The sequence below is a fragment of the Phascolarctos cinereus genome, unplaced genomic scaffold (assembly GCF_003287225.1).
Source record: "Phascolarctos cinereus isolate Bilbo 61053 unplaced genomic scaffold, phaCin_HiC Scaffold_5;HRSCAF=322, whole genome shotgun sequence".
Lineage (NCBI taxonomy): Eukaryota > Metazoa > Chordata > Mammalia > Diprotodontia > Phascolarctidae > Phascolarctos > Phascolarctos cinereus.
Window position 1 is genome coordinate 152,001,945 of NW_027555958.1, and position 23,811 is coordinate 152,025,755.

The 23,811-nt window shown below is 37.9% G+C and overlaps 1 protein-coding gene across 2 annotated transcripts in view; it reads left to right on the forward strand.

The window, feature by feature from the left end:
* SESN1 (sestrin 1) overlaps window positions 1-23,811 on the forward strand; it is a 125,028-nt gene that overhangs the window by 80,003 nt on the left and 21,214 nt on the right. Inside the window, exon 1 of one of the 2 annotated variants that reach the window (XM_021008214.1) lies at window positions 19,412-19,613. The exons of the other annotated variant lie outside the window; for it this stretch is intronic. Coding sequence (XP_020863873.1) covers window positions 19,509-19,613 — 105 coding nt within the window. The 5' untranslated portion in view covers window positions 19,412-19,508. Of the gene's footprint in view, window positions 1-19,411; window positions 19,614-23,811 lie in introns of those variants that run through there. 2 annotated transcript variants of the gene reach the window in all.

Genomic DNA, 23,811 nt, shown 5'->3' on the forward strand with positions numbered 1-23,811 from the left:
AGGTATGCTGGGTATATTTCCCATTCCCTTTTTATTATTTGTTTTGCATGTGCAGAAATTGTGTAGAGATTGTAGCCTTAGTTCCTCTAACAAGAAAGTCTCTCTTACCTGTTCCTTCTCTAACTTCTTTAAGAAATGAGCATTTTTTTTTGGCAAAGCAGTTGGGGTTAAGTGACTTGCCCAGGGTCACACAGCTAGTAAATGTCAAGTGTCTGAGGCCAGATTTGAACTCAGGTCCTCCCGACTCCAGGGCTGGCATTCAATCCACTGCACCCATCTAGCTGCCCCCGAAATGAGCATTTATTAAGCACTTACCATATGCCAGGCACTCTATTAAGTGCCAGGAATACAAATAGAGGTAAAAAGAGAGTCCCTACCCTCAGGGAGCTTACATTCTAATGGGGGAAGACAGGACATGAAATGGGATTTGAAAGCAGGAGTGGGGGAAAGAGAAGGGAGGAGTTGGAGATAGGAAAAAGGCACCTGCATATGTGAACATCTGTAGAATCAAGTGACTGGAGAGAGGTAAATGTTAACTTCCTCAGATGGAGGCTCCTGCCAGAAATTTAAAAATCTAAGGAGGGTGCCCCAGAAACAAAGATATCTCCATAGAAAGAAGGCAGTTGGAGTGGCAGTTTCAATGTCCTGGGAATCTAGAGTAGAGCCAGGAGAGAAATGAGTATGACTAGCATGGGCAGTTTCTCATTTGGTGGTTCTAGGGAAGAGCTTACCAATCAAAGGAGGGAACTTCAGGCGTGGAAGTCCCTAACGGTGAGAAGACAACCGCATTTGGAAGCTTAAAATGTTCTGTGCATTACCTTATATTGTTAGAGGTAGTTAAGTGGCCTAGTGGATAGAGTGCCAGGCCTAGAGTCAGGAAGACCTGAGTTCAAGTCCATCCTCAGACACTTATTAACTGTATGATTCTAGGGAAGTCATTTAACTGCTCCGTTAGTTTCCTCATCTGCATAATAGGGATAATAATAGCACCTACCTCTCAGGGTTGTCTTGAGTATCATATGAAACAAAAATTGTAAAACACTTAGCATAGTACCTGGCATACGGTGAAGTGCTTTATTAATGGAATGATGATGATGATAAGGATAAGCTAGGTGGAGAAGTAGCCTGAAGTCAGGAAGTCTTGAGTTCAAATTCAGCCTCAGACACTTACGGGCTTTGTGACCTAGGCAAATTTCTTAATAGCCGTTTGCCACAGTTTCTTCAGTTGTAAAATGGGGATGATAAGAGCATCTACCTCACAGAGTTATAAAAATCAAATGAAATAAAGTGCTTAGTACAGTATGTGGCACAGAGTAGGAGTTATATAAATGCTTATCCCCTTCTTTCCTCCCTGTTTTAAATAAGAAAGTGTTCACACTTCCTAATATTTTGGTGGCATAGTGTTCAACAGATAATGTTTTTGAAGTGGATAAAAATATTGCAAGGGTGCTACTTTTTATGACACGGGATTTAATCCAGTTCACTTTTTTGTGTTTTTATTCTATAATCAAGCACATTTAACTATGCTTTAAAAAATTTTTTTTGGCCAATTTATACTAACATCTGGATAACATCATAAACCGCCATATTTACTGACTAGTAAATACCTACTGTACTTTCTAATGTCCTTCAATTCATTAAATGATTTCAATTTCTAGTGATCCAATACTAATTTTGTTCTTTAGAGAGTGTTATATTTTTCTTTTAATCACAAAACGTCAGGTTTTGTTAAAGCTGACAAGATATAATTTTAGTTGACTCATTACCATTGTTCTTGTTGACTCAAATGTATTGCCATCTGTTTGGTGTTCTGTGCAAATTTGGTTTTTCATAAGCAAATGCTATTTTTAAGTACCCATCTGTGCTAAGGTACTAAGCTCAGTGTTATTCAAAGTGAGTTAGGCACAGTTCTACCTTCTAGGCACTTGTAATCTAAAACAGACATCCATACAGTCAATATGGATCATGATATATATACATACATACACATATAGAAACTGTATCATAGAAACTATGCCATAAAAGTGAAAGTACAACAGAGCCATACAAAGAATTAATTACTGTGCATAGAACACTGTTCTTGGTGTTTCTGCCAATGTATATGCATGCACTGGGTGTGGGTAGGAAAGTTGAAATAATAAATGGTGAGGTTGTCCTTATTTCTTTGGCATGGTCGGGTTTTGTGCAAAAGACAAAATATTTAGAAGGTCCATGAAGGAAGAAATTGCATATATCCATTAAAGGTGAGAGAGCAAATAGTATATTTGATTGTAGCAGGCAACAAATTGAATAGATGAAAAGCAATACCTGAATGGACAATCAGAACGAATGACATTATGATTGAGGAAGGAGTAAGCATGGGACTAAGTGTATAGGGTCCTTAAAAGGGTAACAGTTCCACATTGATGACATTGAAGGGAAACTCAGTAAGTGTCTTGGAAAGTCAGCAAGAGAATTTATGGTCATTTGCCCTCAATTCTAGTGGAGTTGTACTCATTGGAATTTTAATATTGAAAAGAAAACCAAAATAATCAGTTCTAAAAGTAGTACCTTGTGAATATGAAGGAAGATTCCTTTGTTACATTACATTTACAGTTATGCAGAAAAAGATTCTGTATGTGACTGAAAGTCCATTATTACCATGAAGATTAATTCACTTTTTTGAAGCAATTTTCCTTAACTTGCCTTATTTGTGAGCATCTGTGTCATAAGATTGTCACAGTGTCATGAAACCAGTTTGTAGAATATGTTAATTCCTATGGTATGATATAAAGTAATTTATGGCTGGAGTTAAAACTGTTAACAGTAGGAAGCTAGTCTTTCTTATCCTATTTTTATTTCTGTTATCATTTTAATACCTTTTCTTAATACCCTAAAATGGCTTCCGTTTTGAATGAAATAATCCTCTTTATCATTGGCTTTAAAGTTTTCCAACATTATTTCTCCCTTACCAAACTTCCCTTTTCACCTGCAATACATCAGTTAGACTATCAGCTCCATTCCCCAAAAACTATTTGCTGTTGTCTCCACAGGTTTGACCTACCTTTTAGCCCTCACGTCAATTAATCATTGAATCAACTAGCATTTATTAAATGCTTACTATGTATGCCCTGCCAGCAAGGAATTTACATTCTAACTGGGGAGACAACCTGTATATGAATAGGTACATAGAAGGGTGTGTGTGTGTGTGTGTGTGTGTGTGGGTGGGTGGGTGGGTGGTGTGTGTGTATCTGTGTGTGTCTGCAGGAATTGCATCTTAAAGAAAGCGTAGGAAAGAGTCCTCCATCTATTTAGTCCACAAAATACTGCATACCAAGGGATTTCTTATGCAAAAGAAAAACATAAACAATTCTATCCTCATTGAACTTACAGTCCAATAAGAGAGATATAGTAAACATGTGTACAAAAAAAGACTTGTAAATATAACAAACATGCATAAAGTTATAGCCCCCACCCCATAAGGGGGCGGGGTGGTATCTTTTACAGCTTTATATCATCGCTTGAGTACACATATGCTTGTCCCTTTCTTTCCTGTGACACTGCCAGGGCTCTTGTATAGGCCCTCATCACCTCATGCCTGGACTATTGCAGCAGCCTTGGGCTTGATCTTCCTGCCATAAATCTCCTTTCTTTAGTCCATCTTCCACTTACTTGTCAAAGTGATCTTCCTGAAGAGTTGGTCTCACCATGTTACCTCCCCTCCCTCCAACTCAGTAAATTCCAGTGGCTCCCTATAACCCAGAGGATCAAATATAAAATTATTTGTTTTGTGTCCAGAGCCCTTCATAACTTGCTTTCCCTTCCACCTTTCTCTTCTTCTTATGCCTGAGACCTTACTCTTCTCTACTTAGTCTGTGATCCAGGGACACTGGCCTTCCTGTTCCTGTTCTTCAAACAAGACACTCCATCTCCTAACTCCAGGCATTTTAACTTGCTGTCTCCCATGTCTGGATTAATCTTTCCTTATCCCTGCTTTCTGGCTTTCTTTAAGTCCCAGCTAAAATCCTACAGGATTTTAAAATCCTAAAATTCTACAGGAATCCTTTCTTGATCCCTCTTAATTCTAATGCCTTCGCTCTGTTGATGATTTCTGATTTATCCTACATATAGGCTGTTTATACATAGTCATTTGTATGTTGTCTTCTCCATTAAATTATGAACTTCTTGAGAGTGGAGACTATTTTTCCCCCTTTCTTTGTCTCAGCACTTAGCACAGTACCAGGCACATAGTAGATGCTTAATAAATGTTTATTGACTGACTGTGCAGATGCAAACCTACAGGAAGATTGGAGAGATGAAAGTTTCTAATAAGTTTAGAGTAGGCCCTAATGACAGCATAGTGAAATGGGGTTCATGTGGCTAAGAGTAACGATCAATCTTTCAGAATTTCAAAAATGATTAAGAAATGGTCTGGCAGTGAGAAACGGTAAGGTTAAGGCTTAGTAGCTTAGGGAAAATATGTGTATTATGTGTATTGATGTACTTTGTGTCTTTGTTCCAAATTTAAATGGAAATTGCCCACTCTCCATTTTTTTAAAGCCAGTAGTCTAAATCCTAGTTATTTGTGGTAGTAAGGACCAAGGAAGGGGAGGGAATGAGGCAAGGATAATGTGAAGAAATGAAATCCTGAGATCAACAAAGTTTATTTTGTGCAACTAATTTTCTTTCTTTCCATACCTTGTCAGTGGAGGTGGCATGTCATGAAATGATGAAAGATATATCTTTCATAGAATATCTTCAGATGCATTTCAGCAAATCTTTGATGCCCATGACTTTTAAAATGACGTATCATGTTGAACTCAGTAGGTGGTTTGACTACAATGACAAGTCAAGATGTTCCCCACTTAAAGTAATTTTTTAAGGAACCAAAACCAGTGGTTAAGGCAGGACTTGAAAGAAAGAAAAAAGATTGCTTTTAAAGTATTAACTGAAAATATTGGAAACTGCCTTTTAAAGATAGTTTTTTTAGCTAGTAGCAAAATGAAAGCAACTTTTAACTAGCGCTTGGCTAGTATTTTATCCAGCTATCTAGCAAGCTAGCTATGGTTTGCCATCTTTATCAAATGAAAATTACAGTATTTATGATGCTCCACCATTCTTCTAAAAGCCCCATTGAAATTCTTAGGTCTTGAAATCAGTAGCCCTTTCCAAAGAAGGGAATGTATATAAAATAGTGACTGAAACAAAAAAGCAGAAGCTACTTAAAATAGTACCTAGTTGTTTGGTATTTGACCAAAGAAAAAATTGGGAGTTTCAAATAGAACATTTTGTTTGGTCAAGGGGGTTTTAGGGATGTGACCAAAAAAGAAAAAAGCAGATGCTATTAAGGATTTAGAGAATTAAGATTTAAAGAGTTCTGACTTGCATAGAATGAAACAGAAAAAAACGAGAGTAGTAAAAAGGCTAACTGAAGAGAAAAAATCATGTAGTTCATGAAAAGAGTCAAATTAATATGAAGGCAGCAGCAGGCCAGTCTTGGACCAGCCTTAATTTATACTTCCTTTCCCTCTCTTTGCCCTTTCTGAGCCCACGAATAAAAAGAGAAAAAACCATTATGTTCATTACTTTCTGTTTAAAAGACATTCATTTTAAAGGTAGTTTTAATCTCTATGAGTTCCCAGCACAAGAAAGGTGAAATAGAATTATCACTATATCTTTTTCAAATTCTGATCTATTTTGTTAAAGGTTAGTGAAGATTATATCTTTCTGAATTACTTTTAACCCAGTACAGTATATCCTGTTTTAAAACTTGCCCTATTCTGTTCTGACACTGTATAATTAGAAAACACACATAAGGTTGGACTTCATTGGTATCTGGAGTGGTTGGGTCTTGTACCTGTTTGTCTTGTCTGTGATTGGCTGAAGCTGTTGCTAAGCTTGTCTCTTTGTTCTTGGGCAAAGTTAAAAGTTGAGTGTGACCTATTTGAAGTGCATCCTGCTAGTCTTGGCTGTGCTCTGCTCTGTCTCATCTATATACTATAATTCTTTTCAGTTGTATTTCATATAGTTTCAATGTATCTTTTTAAAAACCCTTAGTTTGTGAATTTATTTTGCAGTGGTTTTCAGTTTCAATTTGTATATTGTGTGTGTATGTGAATACACACTTTTTTGTATTGCAGTTATATGTTTTGAGTTAATCTGATGAATCTTTATAAGCCTTTGAATCTATTGACATAAAGTAAGCTTAAATTATCAGGCAACACATTTAAAAAGCTTGGCTTATAAAATAAGTTCTGAAGATGATAAATTCTTTACTAATAATTTTGGAAATCCTATATTTGGATTTTTTTTTAGCAGTGTGCAGGTGTTTATTTGCTTGTGAGATGATTGCAATGTAAGATGTTTTTTTTCACACAGTTATTCCTTGGTACATTTCATGTCTCTTGGTGATTACGTGTTTTTCCTCGTTAGTTTTGAGTAGGACACAGGCAGAGCGAGTGGAGGTTCTGCTGAAAAACTTCATTGGTTTGTAGTCTCTTCCAGGGGTTTTAGAGTTCCAAAAATAATGCCCCCCCTGGGAATTACATTATCTTCTTAATTTTGCTTTAGGCAGCTAGGTATCCCATGAAAAGCCGAGTTCAAATGTGGGCTCATACTAAATGTGTAACTGTGGACAGGCAGTTTAACCTCTCTGAGCCTCAGTTTCCTGATTTATAAATTAGGGATAATAATAGTACTTACATCTTGGGTTAGTTGTTAGGATCAAATGAGATGATATTTGTAAAGTACTTTGAAAACCTTAAAGCCATATATAAATGCTAGCTATTATTATTGTTATATTTCTTACTCAGTCCAAAGGAAGAAAAGAGATATTTGGAAAAGATTCTCTCAGGAATCTCTCAGAACCATTTGAAGCTTGCATCGCTCAGGTGTTATCTGGGCTTCTAAGTCTGGTCCAAATGCTGACTAGATTGGCTACAGGTTGGAGTGGGCCCTCCAAGTCTGCCCAGAATACCTAAGGTTGAAATCTTAGAAGTCATTGTGAAATTGTAAGATTTGGTTCATATAGTGGCAAATATTAGGAAGCGGACTGGGACGAAATTAAGAGACCTGGATGGTAGTGCTGGTTCTATCAGTAACTGTGTGACCTTGAGCAAGTCTCTTGAACTCTTAGAGCCTGTTTTCTCAGTGGTACAGAATTATTTGCATTATGGTCTCACCAGATTTTTCTGAGTACTGAGGAAAGCACTTTGTATGTCTTAAAGCATTATGTAAATGTGAGTTGTGATTCTGTTTGGTCACTAAATAATGTTTCACATTTAGAGTACTCACAGCTAGAGTAATATTTATAAAAGGGTGTATAAAAACTGTGTGATTCTGAGCACCCCTGAGCTGTTTTCTATCATTCTGCCATTCTTATCTGTAGAAGTGATAAGGGTTCTGAGGACTATTTAGTGTTTTTCTTTAGTTCATGGGTTGGCAAAACCAAAAAATTCTCTTCTAGAGGCCTGCCTATTGATGCTGAGCCTCTCTATGCTTAGCTAGACTGAACCTTGGTTAGTAGACATAGTCTGTTGTCACCATACTTGAAGCCTTTTTCAGCGTGATAGGATCTAGGAAAGCTTTCACAAAGCTGGTGTAGCCTCTGAGATTGCTGGGTCACCCCCAAATGAAGATGAGGCATCATAGTAAAAATGTAGAGACAAATAAGACATGTGCCCCACTATCAAGGAGCATATAATTTGTTAGTTCAGCCTTTTGCTGGTCAAATTGTAAACACTTAATAAACAACAAACTGATTTGTTGGACCTTCTTCCCAATATAATGACTTGTTACTAGTTATATAAGTAGAAGCGAAGTTTAAAGAAAAAAAAGGTGGCCAGAAAAATCAAATGGCCTAAAAAGACTGCTAGAAGTTGGGAATACCCAAACTGTAGATAAAACAGCCTTTAAAATAGCCAGATATTTGTTTTTAGGGAAGAACCTTATTCAGGAATCCATTTTCATATGTAACAAACCTCATTGTGGAGAAATTGTCTCTATATTACTTAAATTCCTCTTATTATTGATTGAGCTTATTCCATTTTGTTTAATGGAGATAAAGAATAAGATCTTAGTATTCATTATAATGCTATTAAAATTATACTTCACCTACATTATGGATTAAGTGACTTTTTGTGAGCTAATCTCAGTCTCTTAACCATTTATAACATGACTACTATGAAAAAAAAAAAGCATTCTGAAGTTCCACACAACTGACACTGAAATTTGGAAAACAAGTTTGGGAGACTCCCTATATTTCTAAAGATCTGTTACAGAAATTTTTAAATGCTATATGCTATATGTTTATGAACTTAGAAAGAAAAGAAAACATAAGCAATGAACAGAAGACATTTCAGCTGAGCTCGAGTGCTAATATACTCAACAACAAATATAAAGGAAACAGTAAAAAAACTAAAAAGGGTAGTGACTGAGAGAACAATATTAAACAAAGGTCAAAGTGCTGAAGGATCAAAATGTACCAAGAATTTAATGCTGAAAATGGAAAAAGTGCTTAGTAGACAAGCTATATGTATAAAAACAGGAAGATATCAGTGGAGGGAGAAAAATTTGTACAAAATTAGTAAGCAGAAGTAATCTTATGAGCCAGCATTAATACTAAATGAAATATTTTAGGTGACAACAGAGAATTTCTCCAAGAAATGTTAAGTGCCACATGAATCGAACAAATTCAACTCCCAGTTATTCTTAAAATCTTAAAAGTTTTTTTTCATTTAAAGATATTTCACTCTTTATTTTCCATCCATTATTAAACATAACACTTAACTAAATTAACATCTCCAAGTATTCCATGTTTCAGTATGAAAATTCCTTTGGAAAAGTTTTGAGGGAACCCAGCATCTACTAACAGTTCATATAATCATAGTTGTTATGAAACTGAACATAAAGGATTCAGCCAAGTCTCTCATTAATAACAACAATAAGAGAAAAGTTCTTACCTTCATATGTATATAGATCAGAGATCAGAGACCTCTCTCTTTCCAAGAAATGACAGGCCTTCAATAAATTATATATTTCCCTGTGTGTTAGTATTGTTCTAGATGCTATGTGGAGAATTAATACAGATGAAGTATGGTAGAGATATATGGTCCCTTCCCTTAAGGAGAAGGAGCCAGATACAACGGAAGGAATGCTGGATTTGGAATTAAAGGGATCTGGGTTCAGTCACAGCTGTGCCACTCACTATAATTACCTGTGTGAACAAGAAGTGGTAACCACCTTTCTGGGCCTCAGTTGTAAAATGAGGAGTTGGACTGGATTCTTCTGGGCTTCTTGTAGGTCTAAATCTGAATCAAGGGATCCTTTGATCCACTGAGCTTATACAAATGCTGGCCTATGCCATTCAGATGATACCCATTCCTTCTTTCTTCAGCAGTGAGGCATTATGCCAAATTGAATTCTCCAGCATGACATGATTGCTTACATACAGACTTACGGTAACTAGGGAATTCTAATAAAGGTCACTGAGTTTGACAAATATCATTGTGTAGGTTTCCCAAATGATGTATTCTGTCCAAGGCAGCTGCTAAATTTTGGAGTCAGGATCTGAGTTCAATTCCTAGCTCTGATAGTCACTACCCATATGACCTTGGGAAGGTCATTAAACTTCTCTGTGCCTCAGTTGCCTTGTTGGTAAAATGAAGGGATTGAGCCCTCTTTCAGCTCTAAATCTTCCAGTATGAGGCCGGATGACAAGTGTGATGTATACGTCTCATCCTATTCCCACATGAATTGATCTCCTCTGTTAGGTCTATGTGTTTTGAAAGCTTTTGTTCTAAGTAACTTGGAAAATATGATTGTTTACTATAGTGGTATATACTTAAAACATTGTTCTTCAGTTTTTATGAAATGGTGCTATGTCTGGGTCATAACAAGTTTGGTCTGTGATAATGGACTGGTTCCAGTACATCTTATTGGTTGAGTTCTCCAGATTATTTTGAGGTATACATTTATATTATGAGGTTTTGTCATCTGTTAGTGCATGCAGTATAGTGAGCTTTTGGTGGATAATTCTGTCTACCAAGTCTTGTCTTCCTAGGTATTCTCTAGGTATTAAATTTTTTGCAGTTTGTAATGATGTCCTGTCTACCATTTCCTTGCATAATTTACTTTGATCTCGAAGTCTGGACTTCTTTTTCTTCTTCTTCTTCTTCCTTTTTTTTTTTTTTTTGCTTTTTTTTAGTGAGACAGTCAGGGTTAAGTGACTTGCTAGTAAGTGTCATGTGTCTGAGGCCGCATTTGAACTCAGGTCCTCCTGACTCCAAGGCCGGAGGTCTGTTTACTGCACCACCTAGCTGCCCCTAAGTCTGTACTTCTTAAGGCTGACTTTTCTGTAATATCCAGTGTCAGTGACATAGTTGTGAATCGGCATCATAAACCCTTCCATTTCCTACAAATACATCTGTATAACACAACCATTTGTTCAATACTTTTTTTGTACAAATATTTTTGGCTGAGTTCATTTGGATGTCACCCATGGAGGCCTTTTGATTTCATTATTGCATCTTATCGCTTTCATAGGCTCCTGAGGTAATCAGTGTTTGATTATATTTGGCAAATCTAATTATTATCTGTATCAGCCTTTAGTATTGTAGAGTGAAATGATATCTGCTCATTCCATTATTTGTTGGTTATGTAACTGCTTATCATGAGCCCTAAGCATGTCCACCAATCTTCTGTCTCCTTTTCCTGAAGAATTATTAACCTTTCTGTAGCTGTGTTCACGTGATAGGGCCTTAAGTATCATTGGTTCTAAATGAGTTTTTACTCTGCTACTTTACAGATCTTTTTCAGTACACTTTACGTACTGAAAGTATACATTTAAGACTGATAATGTATAGGTGTGAATTGTTTAAAAGTATTTTCCCTTTGATTTCAGGATTTCAGTGCTTTATTGTTTTCTTCCAAAGCTTTTTATAGATAGATAGATAGATAGATAGATAGATAGATAGATCTATATAGATATATATGTATATCTTTATGCTCACAAAGTCTTGCATAGAGGAAACTAAGGTATTTTTAGATATTATCTTCATCTGAACCTTTTCATTCCTCCTCAAACTTCTCATGGCTCTACCTTCCTTCCCCTGCCCTCTCAGCTGAGAACTTTGCCTCATATTTTATAGAAAAAAATGAGGCAATAAGCTCCCTCTTATCCATCTCCTATCACTCAAGAGATTTCTTCCACTGTCTCCTCTTTTACCCTGTCTCACATGATGAAGTGGCCTTACTTCTTTCCAGGGCTAACCCCTTTTACCTGCTCAAGTGATCCCATTCCATCTTGTCTCCCACAGATTGCTTCCTCTGTTATCTGCATTTTATCACTCATTTTCAATTTCTGCTTATTTACTGACACATTTCCTACTGCCTATAAATATACTCGTGTCTCCTCTATCCTCAAAAAACCTTTTCTTGATCCTTCCATCTCCACTATTATCCTATATCTCTTCTGCCTTTTGTAACTAAACTTCTTTAAAAGGCCATCTACAATCTGTGCCTCCACTTACTTCCCTCTTACTCGTTTCTTAACCTCTCACAACCTGGTTTCCAACCGTATCATCTGAACAAAACTTCTTTCTTCCAAAGTTAGTAGTGGTCTCTTAGATGCCAATTCTAGTGGCCTTTTCTTGGTCTTTATTCTCCTTGACCTCTTTGCAGCCTTTGACACTATTGATAAACCTCTTCTCCTTGATACTCTCTTCTCTCAAGTTTTTCAGGACACCACTCTTTTCTGGATCTTCTCCTATCTGACCACTCCTTCTCAGCTCTCTGCTGAATCCTTATCCTGATCATACATTCCCACAGGTTCTGTCCTGGGTCCTCTTCTCTCTTTCCTCTATTACTACTTTGCTTGGTCATTTCATCAGCTCCTCTGGATTTAATTACCATCTCTATATTAATGATTTTCATCTACCTACCCTGCTTCAGCATCTCTGCCAACTTCCAATTTTGCATCTTCAGCTGCCCTTCAGACATCTCAAACTGGAGGTCCTGTAGACATTCTAAACTAAAAATGTCCAAAACAGAACTCATTATCTTTCCTTTATAAACCCTCCCCACTTCCTACCTTGCCTACTGTAGAGGGCAATACCATCCTTCCAGTGTCTCATGCTCTCAACCTAGGAATCATCCTGTATTCCACACTATCTCTTACCCACCAATATCCAGTCTGTGGCCAAGGACTTGTCAGTATTACTTTGCAATATCTTCTGTACAAGCTCTGATACTAGCTCCACCCTGGTGAGGCTGGTGGGTCAGCCTGCCTCAAAGTCTTTCCACACTCCAGTCCATCCTCCATTCAATTACTACAGTTATCCCTTCCACATTGTAGGGGTTAGGGATGTGGCGCCTCCTACAAACTGGAAAATTTTCGTGAAATTTTTTGGGCCTCCCTTCATACCAGAGAAGAAGTATGAATTTTTTCTTTTTTTTTTTAATGTGTGTTTAGTACCTTATTGTAAAATTTGAATTGATATTGTACAATACTATATATGTATTTTATGCATTTCTGAGTTTCCAAACTTTTTCTGTGTCTGCTGCCCTTAGCATGTTGTCTTCAGATTCCACAAAACTCCCCCAAAATGCCCATTTAATTTCACATGCTGACCCGCCATATATCCAAACCTCAATGGGGAAAGTCATGATGTGAAGGAATAATTGTAATGTGATTTTTCCCAGAGCACACATATGATCATGTCTCACACATTACCCCCACCACCACCCAAACTCCAGGATTAAATACAAAATCCCGTTTGACAAAGACCTTTATAACCTAGCTTCTTCCTATTTCTCCAGTTTTCCTATACCTTATACCTAGACACATACTCTTTGATCAGTGACAGCTGGCCTCCTTGCTATTTCACACACAAGTCAATCCATCTCTCTTGGCTGCCAGCATTTTCTCTGTATCCCCCCATGCCTAGAATGTTCTCCCTTCTCATTTCCACCTACTGATTTCCCTGGCTTCCTTTAAGTTCCAGTTAAAATCCCATCTTCTACAGAAAGCCTTTTCTAAACCCTCTTAATTCTAGTATCTTTTCTTTTTTAGTTATTTCTCATGTATCCTATAGATAGCTTGTTTGTATGTATTTGTTTGCTTATTGTCTCCTTTATTAAATTGTAAACTCCTTGAGGACAGGGACTGTCTTTTACTTTTGTATCCCTAGCACTTAGCACAATGCTTGCAAATAGTTGGTGCTTAATAATTGTTTATTGATTGATTTGTCCAGTGGTTTAAGGTGATGTACAAATCTCAAAAAGGGGTAACTAGGTGGTATAATGTATAGAGTGCTAGACCTGGAATCAGGAAGACTTATCTTCCTGAATTCAAATCCAGGCTCAGACACTTTCTAGCTGTATGACCCTGGTCAAGTCGCTTAACCCTGTTTGCCTCAGTTTCCTCATCTGTAAAATGAGCTGGAAAAGGAAATGGCAAACCACTCCAGTATCTCTGCCAGGGAAACCCCAAATGGGGCCACAAAGTGTCAGACATGACTGAAATGAGGGAACAAACAAATCTCAAAGGTCAGGGGATGCTTGTTCAATAACTATCAAATTAGTAATAAGTTGGTCTTTATTCCTAGGACTTTTTAGCACACCTTTTTGTTTCTGAGCCAAAATATTTGTTTTCTTGTTGGTATATATAGATATTCTTAGTGATACATACTTTGAAATTCTCTGTGTAAAGAATATATACATGTAATTGGACTAAAGTTGCAGGAATCATGTTTTAGCAAGAAATAGATGATCCAGTCTATAAAGAAAGGTAGGGACTGCCTCACTAGTAATCCATGTATGTCCTATTTTGAAGCTTTTGAACTGAGAATTATTAATTTGTTCTGCCCTGCCCCTTTCTTATTTCACAGAAAAGTCATGTCAACTCTTTTGACAAAACAGTGTTGTTCATTATACTTAGAGCACAGAATCTTATGTTCTTCATCTGATCCAACTTTTATTTTTGTTATGTTGGACTTATGATGATATACACAATGAGAAATTCTTTACATTCTCCTCGCTTTGTGGGTTCTGTCTTGCCTCTGATTTGTTTTTCAATCCTCTGTAGTAATCTTTCTGACTGATGTTCAGTTGTTTATTTTTTTTCTTTGTGCTGGTTTGCCTCCAAGTATTGCTTTTGACTTTTGCTTTAGAACATTTTTTGTTTTCACTTTCCTTCTTTTCTTTTTTTTGTTGCCTCAGTTGAACCAGTATGTCAATTCATTTTTACTACTGCCCACACTAGCTAGATGTTGATATAATCTTTAAGTACCTTTTTGCATATCCTCTTCAGCTGTCTTAAGTCATTTTAGCCATGGTGGTTATCTAAAACCTGGACTTCCTTGATAGATTATGGGATTTCCTTGATAGATTCTCCTTTCTTCTTGTAGTTCTGGCAACAGAACTAGCATATACTGGTAGCAGCAGCTATTATACTGTTGTGTGTGAGTCCTGAAATATTTTTATACTTTCTCTTAAAAACTGAGATAATATGGTCCAGGATGGTTATAGGAGATGCCAGCTTTTTAAAATTACTCTGCTTCGGTACATAATTTGTGTCATTAAACTCAAAAAGCATTTTCAAAATTCTAGTCTAAGTATACTCATTTCCTTTTCAAAATCATTTGAAACATTGGTACTGTTTTTGCCTTGCATTTCATTATTAGGATTAATTTCTGAAGTTTGCATTACATAAAAACTTTCAAAAATGTTAGGTTCTTCCATTTTTCCTTTTTCAGATTTTAGTAACTACTTAATTCCATTTCTTACCTTGGCTATCCTAATCTAGGCTTAAGGATGGAGTTATTTTTCCATGATTACTCTGAATTGGTTTGCATCAAAAACCAATGTTGTATAACACGAAGCTAGAAATGCTGTTGACCAAAAAAGTCATATGAAGCCTTTGGCTATCACTTTGAGATCTGTTTCCAGTTTTATTATGATTTAGTACTGGCACATAATGAAAGTATTCATGTCTTCAATCCATTTCACACCTATTCACAGTTTCCCAATTTAATAGTTAGCATCTCCTGAACTGAAGCATTTCCAGCAGGTGGGGTATGGGTATTTCTGATTTGATCTGTTATATTTTGCCTTCTTTTGTTCCCAGAATATAAAGGAGTAATCACTTATCTGCTATACTGTGTCAAGCTGATCATTTTGATGCTTTAGAACATGCAACCCTATGATGCCTGATCTATTTCTTTGACTCTTAGAAGCAGTTGAAGGACACTGACCAGATTACTAATCCAATCAGGGAAATGGCCAGAGCCCAATTCACCAAAATATTAGGGTTCCTGCCAGACCTTTATAGCTACTACCATAGTTGCCTCACAGCACACGATGTACCTGGTACCCTGACTGCTGTTCCCCTACTTTGACATTCCCCTCTCTTACCTCCTATGGCATAGACAATGTTTTGTGGGAGCTATTATTATTTATTAGTTGGAAAACATTTCCATGTATATTCTATATTTTGTCTGTGGTTAGACTGATGAATTTTCATTGTTAAAGGGTACTCCTTCAGAGGAAACTCCCTCCACTAGTGAAGATCCACTCCTCCTCAGCAATGTACACTCTTAGAAAATTGCCTAGCAGAGGAAGAGAGAAAATTTGAAACCTGAAGTTTTAAAAACATATGTTTAAAAAAAATGTTTTCACATGCTACTGGGAAATAAGAAATACAGGAGATGGGGTATAGAAGTCTATCCTGCTCTACAGGAAAATATAAGGGGAAGGGGATAAGAGAAGGGGGGAGAGATAGAAGAGAGGACAGACTAGGGGAAGGGATATTCAGAATGCATGCCATCTTGGGGTGGAGGGAGGGGTGAGATGGGGTGAAAACTTGGAACTCAAAAACTTGTGGAAGTGAATGTTGAAAACTAAAAATAAATAAATTTATATTTAAAAAAGAAAAGAAAATTGCCTAGCCACTGAGATGTTAAATTACTTGCCCAGAGTCAGTCTGTTGATAAGCATTATAGTAAGCACCTGCTATGTGCTGAGTACTAGGGATACAAAGGAAGACAAAAGACAATCTCTGTTCTCCAGGAGCTTGGAATCTAATGAGATTACCAATAAAAAAATATGTACAAACAAGTTATGTATAGGATAAACAGGAAGTAATTAACATGGGAAGGCACTGAAATTAGGAAGGATTGGGAAAGACTTTCTATAGAAAGAATAGTTGATACGTAAAGGAAGCCACCATGGGATATAGAGGAGGGAGAACATTCCAGCCATGAGAGACAGCCAGAGAAAAGGAGCAGAGATGGAGTGTCATCTTTGTGAAATAGCCAGTGTCACTGGATCAAAGAGTGGATGAAAGGAAATGAAGTAAGATGTAAGAAAACTGGAAAGATGGAGGGAGGGGGAGAGCAGTTTGGTTATGAAAGGCTTTGAGCACCAAACAAAGGATTTTGTATTTGGATCCAGGAGATAAGAAGCCATTGGAATTTATTGAGTATAGGGGTGACATGCTTGGACCTGTGTTTTAGGAAAGCTTTGGCAGCTGAATTGAGGATAGACTTCAGTGAGTAGCCTTGTGGCAGGCATTTCAACTAGTAGGCTATCACAATTGCCCTGGTGTTAGCTGACAAGGGCCTGCATCAGTGTGGTGGCCATAGTAACAGAAAAGAGAAGGAGGCATATTCAAGAGATGTCACAAAGGCAATAGATTGACTGGGGTGGGGGGTGCTGGAGGTGAGAGTAGTGAAGAGTGGAGGATGACGCCCAAGTTGTGAGCCTGGGTAGCTGAGAGGATGATGGTACCTGCTACCATAATAGAGCCATTATGTGTTAAAGGCAGCTGTTAAGCCAGGTCTTCATCAAGGGGAGTTATTTGCTATGCCATTAAATCCTAGGTGTGGGGTCCCATAAAAAAATAAGGTCTAGATTATAATGATTATAGTTCAAAATTATGTTTTCTATTTCTTCTTTATCCTCCATAAGGCTTAGCATAGCAGTAGCAAACCATAAACACTAGATACTTGTTAGCTTGGTAGTGATCGTTTCCAGAGATTATTGTCTGTTAGTTATGTTTATTAACAAGTTTGGGGGATGATCTGGAAGAAAATCAAGCTCTTTATCTGACAGTTTAACATAGATACAATATGGAATACACTTATCTTTGCCTAATATTTTATATATGCACTTTTTTTGAACATGGAAATGTGGGTAAGGTCAAAGATATGGTATAACTAGAGGTAATAAAGATGGCAAATAAAAATCTGTTCTTCCATTTCTAACATGTAATTCTTTTAAGAAAGTCCTTCAAATAAGCCTGAAAAGTATTTGAAGCACAAATCTCCTCTTTCAGCAGATGAACAAAACATAAGAAAAACCTGTCACCACAACTTCTATGAGGCTCCTTCTCTCTTTGTCTCTAATGACCATTCTTACGGTTAGGTGAATTGATGAAGATGTGTAATAACATCCTAATCAGAGAGGTTAAGATTTGTAATAAGCAGTTTGCTTGTTTTATTCTATATATTTTAGGTTAGATTCCATGGGCAGCCATATTCTTAGTTCTGCCCTAAGAAATGGGTATTAATATGGTTTCCCATTCCTCCAGAAAATGAGATTCTTCTGTGTCTTCTCATCCATGCTCTATATTCACACTACTCTTTGGTGAGAATTTCTGTCTTTTTTCCCCTACTCTGCCAATTCGGTGTTAATTGGTGAATGTTTCATTGTCAACCTCAAAACAGACTAATAAATTTAACCTTTCTAGAAAAGATAACAGAGTTATTGACTGAGATTATTATTGACATAGTCATTCTATCTTTGTTCAATCAATAATTATTGAATGTCTGTTATGTACCCTCTCAGTGCACATAAGTGTATGAACACACTAAGTAACACAGAATTTTAAAGTAGAAGCAATTTTTAATGTTATATATATGTGTGTATTCATTTAGAGAAAGATATATAGACAAAATGAAATACATTGGAAGTGTATTTGAATTTGCTACTTCATTTATAATGTGCCTTCATTTTGACAAACAAAAAGAACCATGTTTTCACCTATTCCTTTAAAACATAGACATTTTACAAATTCTTAAAAGGCTGAAAGTTATTTAGTCTGTGAGTGAGAGATAGTAAAACTGCCATTCACTAGGCCTAAAACATATTCACATTTTGGTCCCTAACTTACTGGGCTACCTTATGCTACTCTTTTAAACTGTTTTTTTTTCTCCAGAATTGTAATACTTTACACCCACTTTTCATCTGGCCATATAAGTGTTGAAAACACAGTGGCTTGAGAAAACAACCACCAAAAAAAAACTACCTTAAAAGTTTATCTCCATATTTCTTTATTTTTGTCAATGTAGTAGTCCTCTCCAACTTGGTAGATAGTCTTTAACTGTTTAAACTAAACCAAAAAAATCATTCTTCTTTGGCTAACCTGGTGATGATTTTGCCAGAATTTAACTAGTCTGATTCCTGCCATTGCTGGGCCCTTGCTTCTAAATTTTTTCAGCTTGACAGGACCCCCTGCACTGGCAGATTGACATCGACCCATTGCAGTAGTAGTATAGCCGAGGAAAGGAACCAAACTATTTGGGTTCCATATTAAACAATCTTAGTGACTTGCCCTAGGTAAGGTTTTATATCCCTTCCTAAATTCATCATAGAAGTACTTCCTTATTAATCAGAGATCTTGTGAGAGTAAATTAATCATTCGTGAAGCTTTGTATCCACTTGGAAGACCAGAGAATTCAGAGGTCTGCAAATGCCCATCATCTCTTAGAGAAGATAATATTAATAGTTGCTGCCAAAAATAAATTTTAAGTGGAATCTAGGCCATCTTGTACCCCACTTTTTCTTGCATTCACTGTCAGCTCTGCTGAAGTGGTAAAAAAGGGAAATTTCTGGTTTGCAAAAAAAACTTGAAAAGGATTCATCCTTGGCATTTGCGGGTCACACCAGATGTATACCGAAGCATTGGGTTTTGTCCCACTAAAGAAGGTGCAAGAGTGAGCTGGGATGAAGAGAAGGAGGTAGCTGGAGCTACCGCATCAGACCATTTTGGACTCTGCCCTTCAGTTTGACTGAGCGCGTTCCCTGGACGGGAGAATCTGCTCGCGGCTTCCCGTCCCTCCCTCCTGAGTTGTTTTTGCCCTGGTGGTGTCAGACACTCCTCGACCAGCCAGCCCCTCTTTGCACCAGGGGCGGGGCGCCCCAGCAGCTGCCCCTGCATTGGAGAATGGGGCTGTCAGCGCCCGGAGACAGAGGCGGGAGCTGCTCGTCTTGTTTGTTCCCGGCAGCTGGATGCCAGGCCCCGCCCCCACGCCTGGTGCTGGTGAATCAATCCTCTGCGCTGCCTCGGACGGCAGCTGCCTAGTGATCTCTCGGCTCGGTGGCGGTGCGAGCCGTGGAGCAGGAGCAGGAGCAGGAGCTGGAGCAGCAGGAGCGGCAGCCGTGCTGCCTGCCGCACGCTCTCCCCGCTGCTGCCATTTGCAGGTTGGACTCGTGGGAGCCTTTCCTACACGGACAGTAGCCGAAGAGCGAAGATGCGCCTGGCGACTGCAGCGAACGCGGCGTACACGGCCACCCTGGCGGTCACGGAGTTGCTGGGCTGCAAGCAGTGCAGCGGCGGCGGCGGCGGAACCGGCGAGGTACCTGGCTGTGCCTAGCGGACCGGGCTGGCGGGCGGTGCGGACGCGAGGGGCTAGGGATGGAGTTCCGCGAGGGGGCCAGTTTGTGCATAGCCGAGTTTTTTGCTAAGAGTCACGTCATGGCCCCTGAGCCCTGGCTCTGTTAAAACCCACACCAATGCCTAACGGCCTCTAATCCAGGAGTTCCTAAAATGCCCGGAGAAGGAAAGGGCTGGCCGGCCAGGGTGCCTGGGCGGCCCGGCCCTGACCCTGCCCGCGCCCCTCCTCTGGGCCAGCGGCACAGCTGGCTTCCTTCTCGGACCTAGCCCACTGGTCCAGTAAAGTGCTGTTTACCCAAAGTGTGATCATATTTGTGCCCTCCTCTAGCAAAAATGAACCGAGCCTGGAAAGTAATGTTGCTGTAGTGTGGTTAATCAAAGCAAGCCTCCTTAAATACAAAAAAACCTTCGAGGCTGTTAAACAAGCCCCCACAAGTCAGAAGACCTAAAACCCTTGATCTTAGTAAAACACTATGGGGTTTTTTTTTGCCTCATCCTTTAGTTGTGTTTGCTCTTCCACTGCTTTTTTTTTTTTCCTATGAATACCTTTGAATTACTTGATTGAATAATTACCATCAGTTTGGCAGTCACTTGTTTATCTAAACTCTCTCTCCAGTCCCCGAGGTGGTGTTTAGAAGAGGCTGGCAAATTCAGAAATTCTGTTTCAGCCTAAAGTGGTTACACATGAAACTAGGGTGGGTGTATTGGTTAATACTGTTTGGAAGTAACCACATAATATGAGCTATATAACACCATTGACAGACTTGAAGATAAAGGAGAGAGATTCAACTGGAGGAAAACTGCAGTTACAAATTTGAGTTGAAATCAGAATGCTTTTTTGTTCTCAGTGGTACTTGCCCTACCAATCCAAGAAAACTATTTGAATCAATCTTTTCCATGTAACTTTGTCACATAAAGAGACATAATGTGAAGGTAAATACCTATATTTATAAGATTATGGATCCATTGAAGTATTTGCTTAAATGGAGAGTACTAAACACTAAGTGTTACAATATTTTGTTTTCTTTGAGGATTATAGGAGAGTACTGAATACTTTCAGACAGATCTTTATGGGTACATGACCAAACATGCCTTTTGTTGGACAGTAGGACAACTTTAAAACATTTTTTCAGATGCTCAAGTTTTAGAAGTTTTTCCAAAAAGCAGAAACAACGATTGGTAAAGTATTGAATTAATATTTATAACCTCTGATTAAGGGTGTCATAATATAGTTTATCATTTGAATAGAGATAATTGGGCCCTTATAGTGCCCAGTTAGACCTTGGTTTTCATTTTAGTGAATGATCTACCTAACTGAAAGTTTTCTTAATTTAGCCATATAAACTAGGAGCCAAAAGGATCAATTTTGGATTCTAAATTGATTAGCATACCCATGGAATTGTGTTTTAAGGAAACAGGGGCTCTTTTCCAGGTGTACCTCATTGTAAGCAGAGCCCAATGTTATGGGAACCTGGATTTATATTAAAAATTACAGGTGTGTAGTTTTAAAAATGGGAGACACCCATAGTCAGCTAGTGCATCCCCCTCACTTTACAGCTCAGGAACCAAATTGGGGAGAAATTAAGTGACTTAATGTTTCAGCCAGGATTTAAACTCAGGTCCTCTGACAAATTAGGGGTAGTGATTTTTGGTTTACATAAAACTTTCCTGATTTATGAAAGGATTGACAATTAAATTCTTTTAAGCTTCCTTAATTTATTTGTAATATGAATTGATTTGGATAGAGTATTTATTAAGATCTTACTATGTGCCAAGCCCAACAGTGTTAAGTATTTACACCATCTTTCAGGAACATACTTGTTTATAAAATGACACCCAGTGATTCCTATCCATGAAGTTTCCTGCCTTCATGGTTGTTAGTGAGAACTAATTCATGTTCCCTTATATGTTCTTAGAGCTAGAAGCACCAAGGTAAAATGGCTTGTTCAGGGTCAGATAGCTGGTTAGTGGCAGAGCCTGTTCTAGAGCCCAGATCTCCAGACTCCCTAATGTAGACTCTTTTCATTACACCATGCTACAGTGTTTTGAAATCAGTGAGATTTTCCTGAGTGAAGGAAGCCTAAATAAAAAAGAGAGTGAAGTATTAGAAAACAGTTAAGCATAGTTTCATTATTTCTGAATAATTTACTAGTAGTATGAATGAATCAATTCTAAAGGGAACATTTACACATTTTATTATGGAAGAAGCGTTTCTTTTAAATCAGTACTAATTCTGTTGCTTTTATCTTAAATTCTTTTTGAAGGGTAATGCTGAGGGACCCGCATGAATTGTTATTATGACTCCACTGGGGCCAAAACATTTTGGCAAGTCACTGGTAAAAAATAAAAATTGCTAAGTTTGTTGGATTAAAAAAAACTTTCAACTGCTTCTGGCATGATGTAAATGGTCTTAATAATCATGTCCCTTGGCATTTATTATGACATGGTTGGTTTTTAATTTTAAGATATATATGCACCTTCGTAGATAAATCTTTAACAAACTAAAAAAAAGAATCTGATTATAACAAAACTTTGAGGCATCAGACAGTGATTTATAGTATGACAGGACAGTATTGTCATCACTTATTAAGAATTTATATTCTTGATTCTGAAAGTTAGATCGTTTACCAGTTTGTGGAGGGGCTGCCTCTGAATATGGAGAGGGAATAATGCATAAAGATGAAAGTATAGTTCCTCGAAGAATTGATGATGTAATTCTGAAAATTAGTATCTTAGTGTTATATTGTGCTTGGTTTTTTTCCTAGATAATGCTACCTGTGGTTATTATCAGTTGAGTGTAGAAAGAGTGACTATTGGTCTTCCCCTAATTCCCTCTTTTTGTACACACTTGAACAGCAACAACATGTGTAGTTTACATTCCCATTACCAGCTATTGCTTTTTTAAAGTCCTGTCCCTTTAGGCACATAATGCATTCTAGAGTTGTTTACTTAATAGTTCAAAGATCCAAGACTTCATCAGTACTTTGTCTTCCAGGGCTGCTCATCCTTTTCTGAGTCTTGGTGTTCAGTCTTCACGTGGCCAAAATAATTTATCATTTATGGAACTAGCCCTCTGGTGATGGGACATCTTTGTGAACGTAGCAGAGGAAGCCCTCAGCCTCCCAACCTGCAGCTTGGCACCAGGCCTGCACATGAAACTTTTCTGGCTTGGTGTAGGACCAGCCATAGCTTGTGTTCTACTGGCAGAACCTTTGAGGACCCAAGGTTTCCTTCACACAGCTTTGAGGCATTGGGAGGACCTTAGTGGTAGTGCCTGATCAATTCCTCATGGAAACCACCTTTATGAGATTACAGGGAGAAAGTATTCAATGTAAGTGAATAAATAGCCAAAGCTCACCTTTAGTCAGTCACCTGTACTTGTTCTGTGGTAACTGGTTTTGATGGAAATCTTTCTATCATGTATTTTTTCCTTACCTTCTTAAATGGTATAATGAACATAATTTAACCTTTTTATGACCCCATTTTACTATTACTATTGTAAAGAAATTACTGGTAATACTGTGTGGCTCTTCAGAAACCATTGTGGTATGGAGAACTCATTGTCATTATACTGATTGTCCTTAGACCACTAGGTGTTTTTAGTTAATTGTGTCTGCTTTTTATAGTTTTTCTGTCTCTTCGCTTCCTGTCAGACCCTCTATCCCTGCTGTTCATGTGCGTGTTTCTGGCAGCACCTTCCCTTCCCTTTGCTTTAGTTTCCCCAGCTGTAAAATGGGGAATAATAATAGTTAGACTAACTACCTCTTTGGTTATGGGTAAAGTGATTCTACAAAGCTTGAAATGCTATCTGTGGTAGTAATCTAAATTGTTAGAATTGTTTTAGGACCTTGTGACATCTAGTATAGTTGATTGTTCAAAAGGTTTTCTTTTCTCTTTCTCTGATTTTGAGCTGGACTCTTAAGTAATGAAGTTGTGAGCTAAGTGACATTTTTCTGTAGTTCTGTTTAGTACATACTAGTGGGAGTTTTTGACTGCAGCTCTCACGTCTTGCCTATGCAGCATTTCTAGAAGCTTATAACAATACTGTTGTTCCTCCAACTTCTGTTAGATTGCTGCCAGCCTAAGTAAGAAATAAGAGATAGTTTAGTTATCTCTATTATACTGCCTTTTACTTTTGGGCCGTCCATGAAACTTTCAGA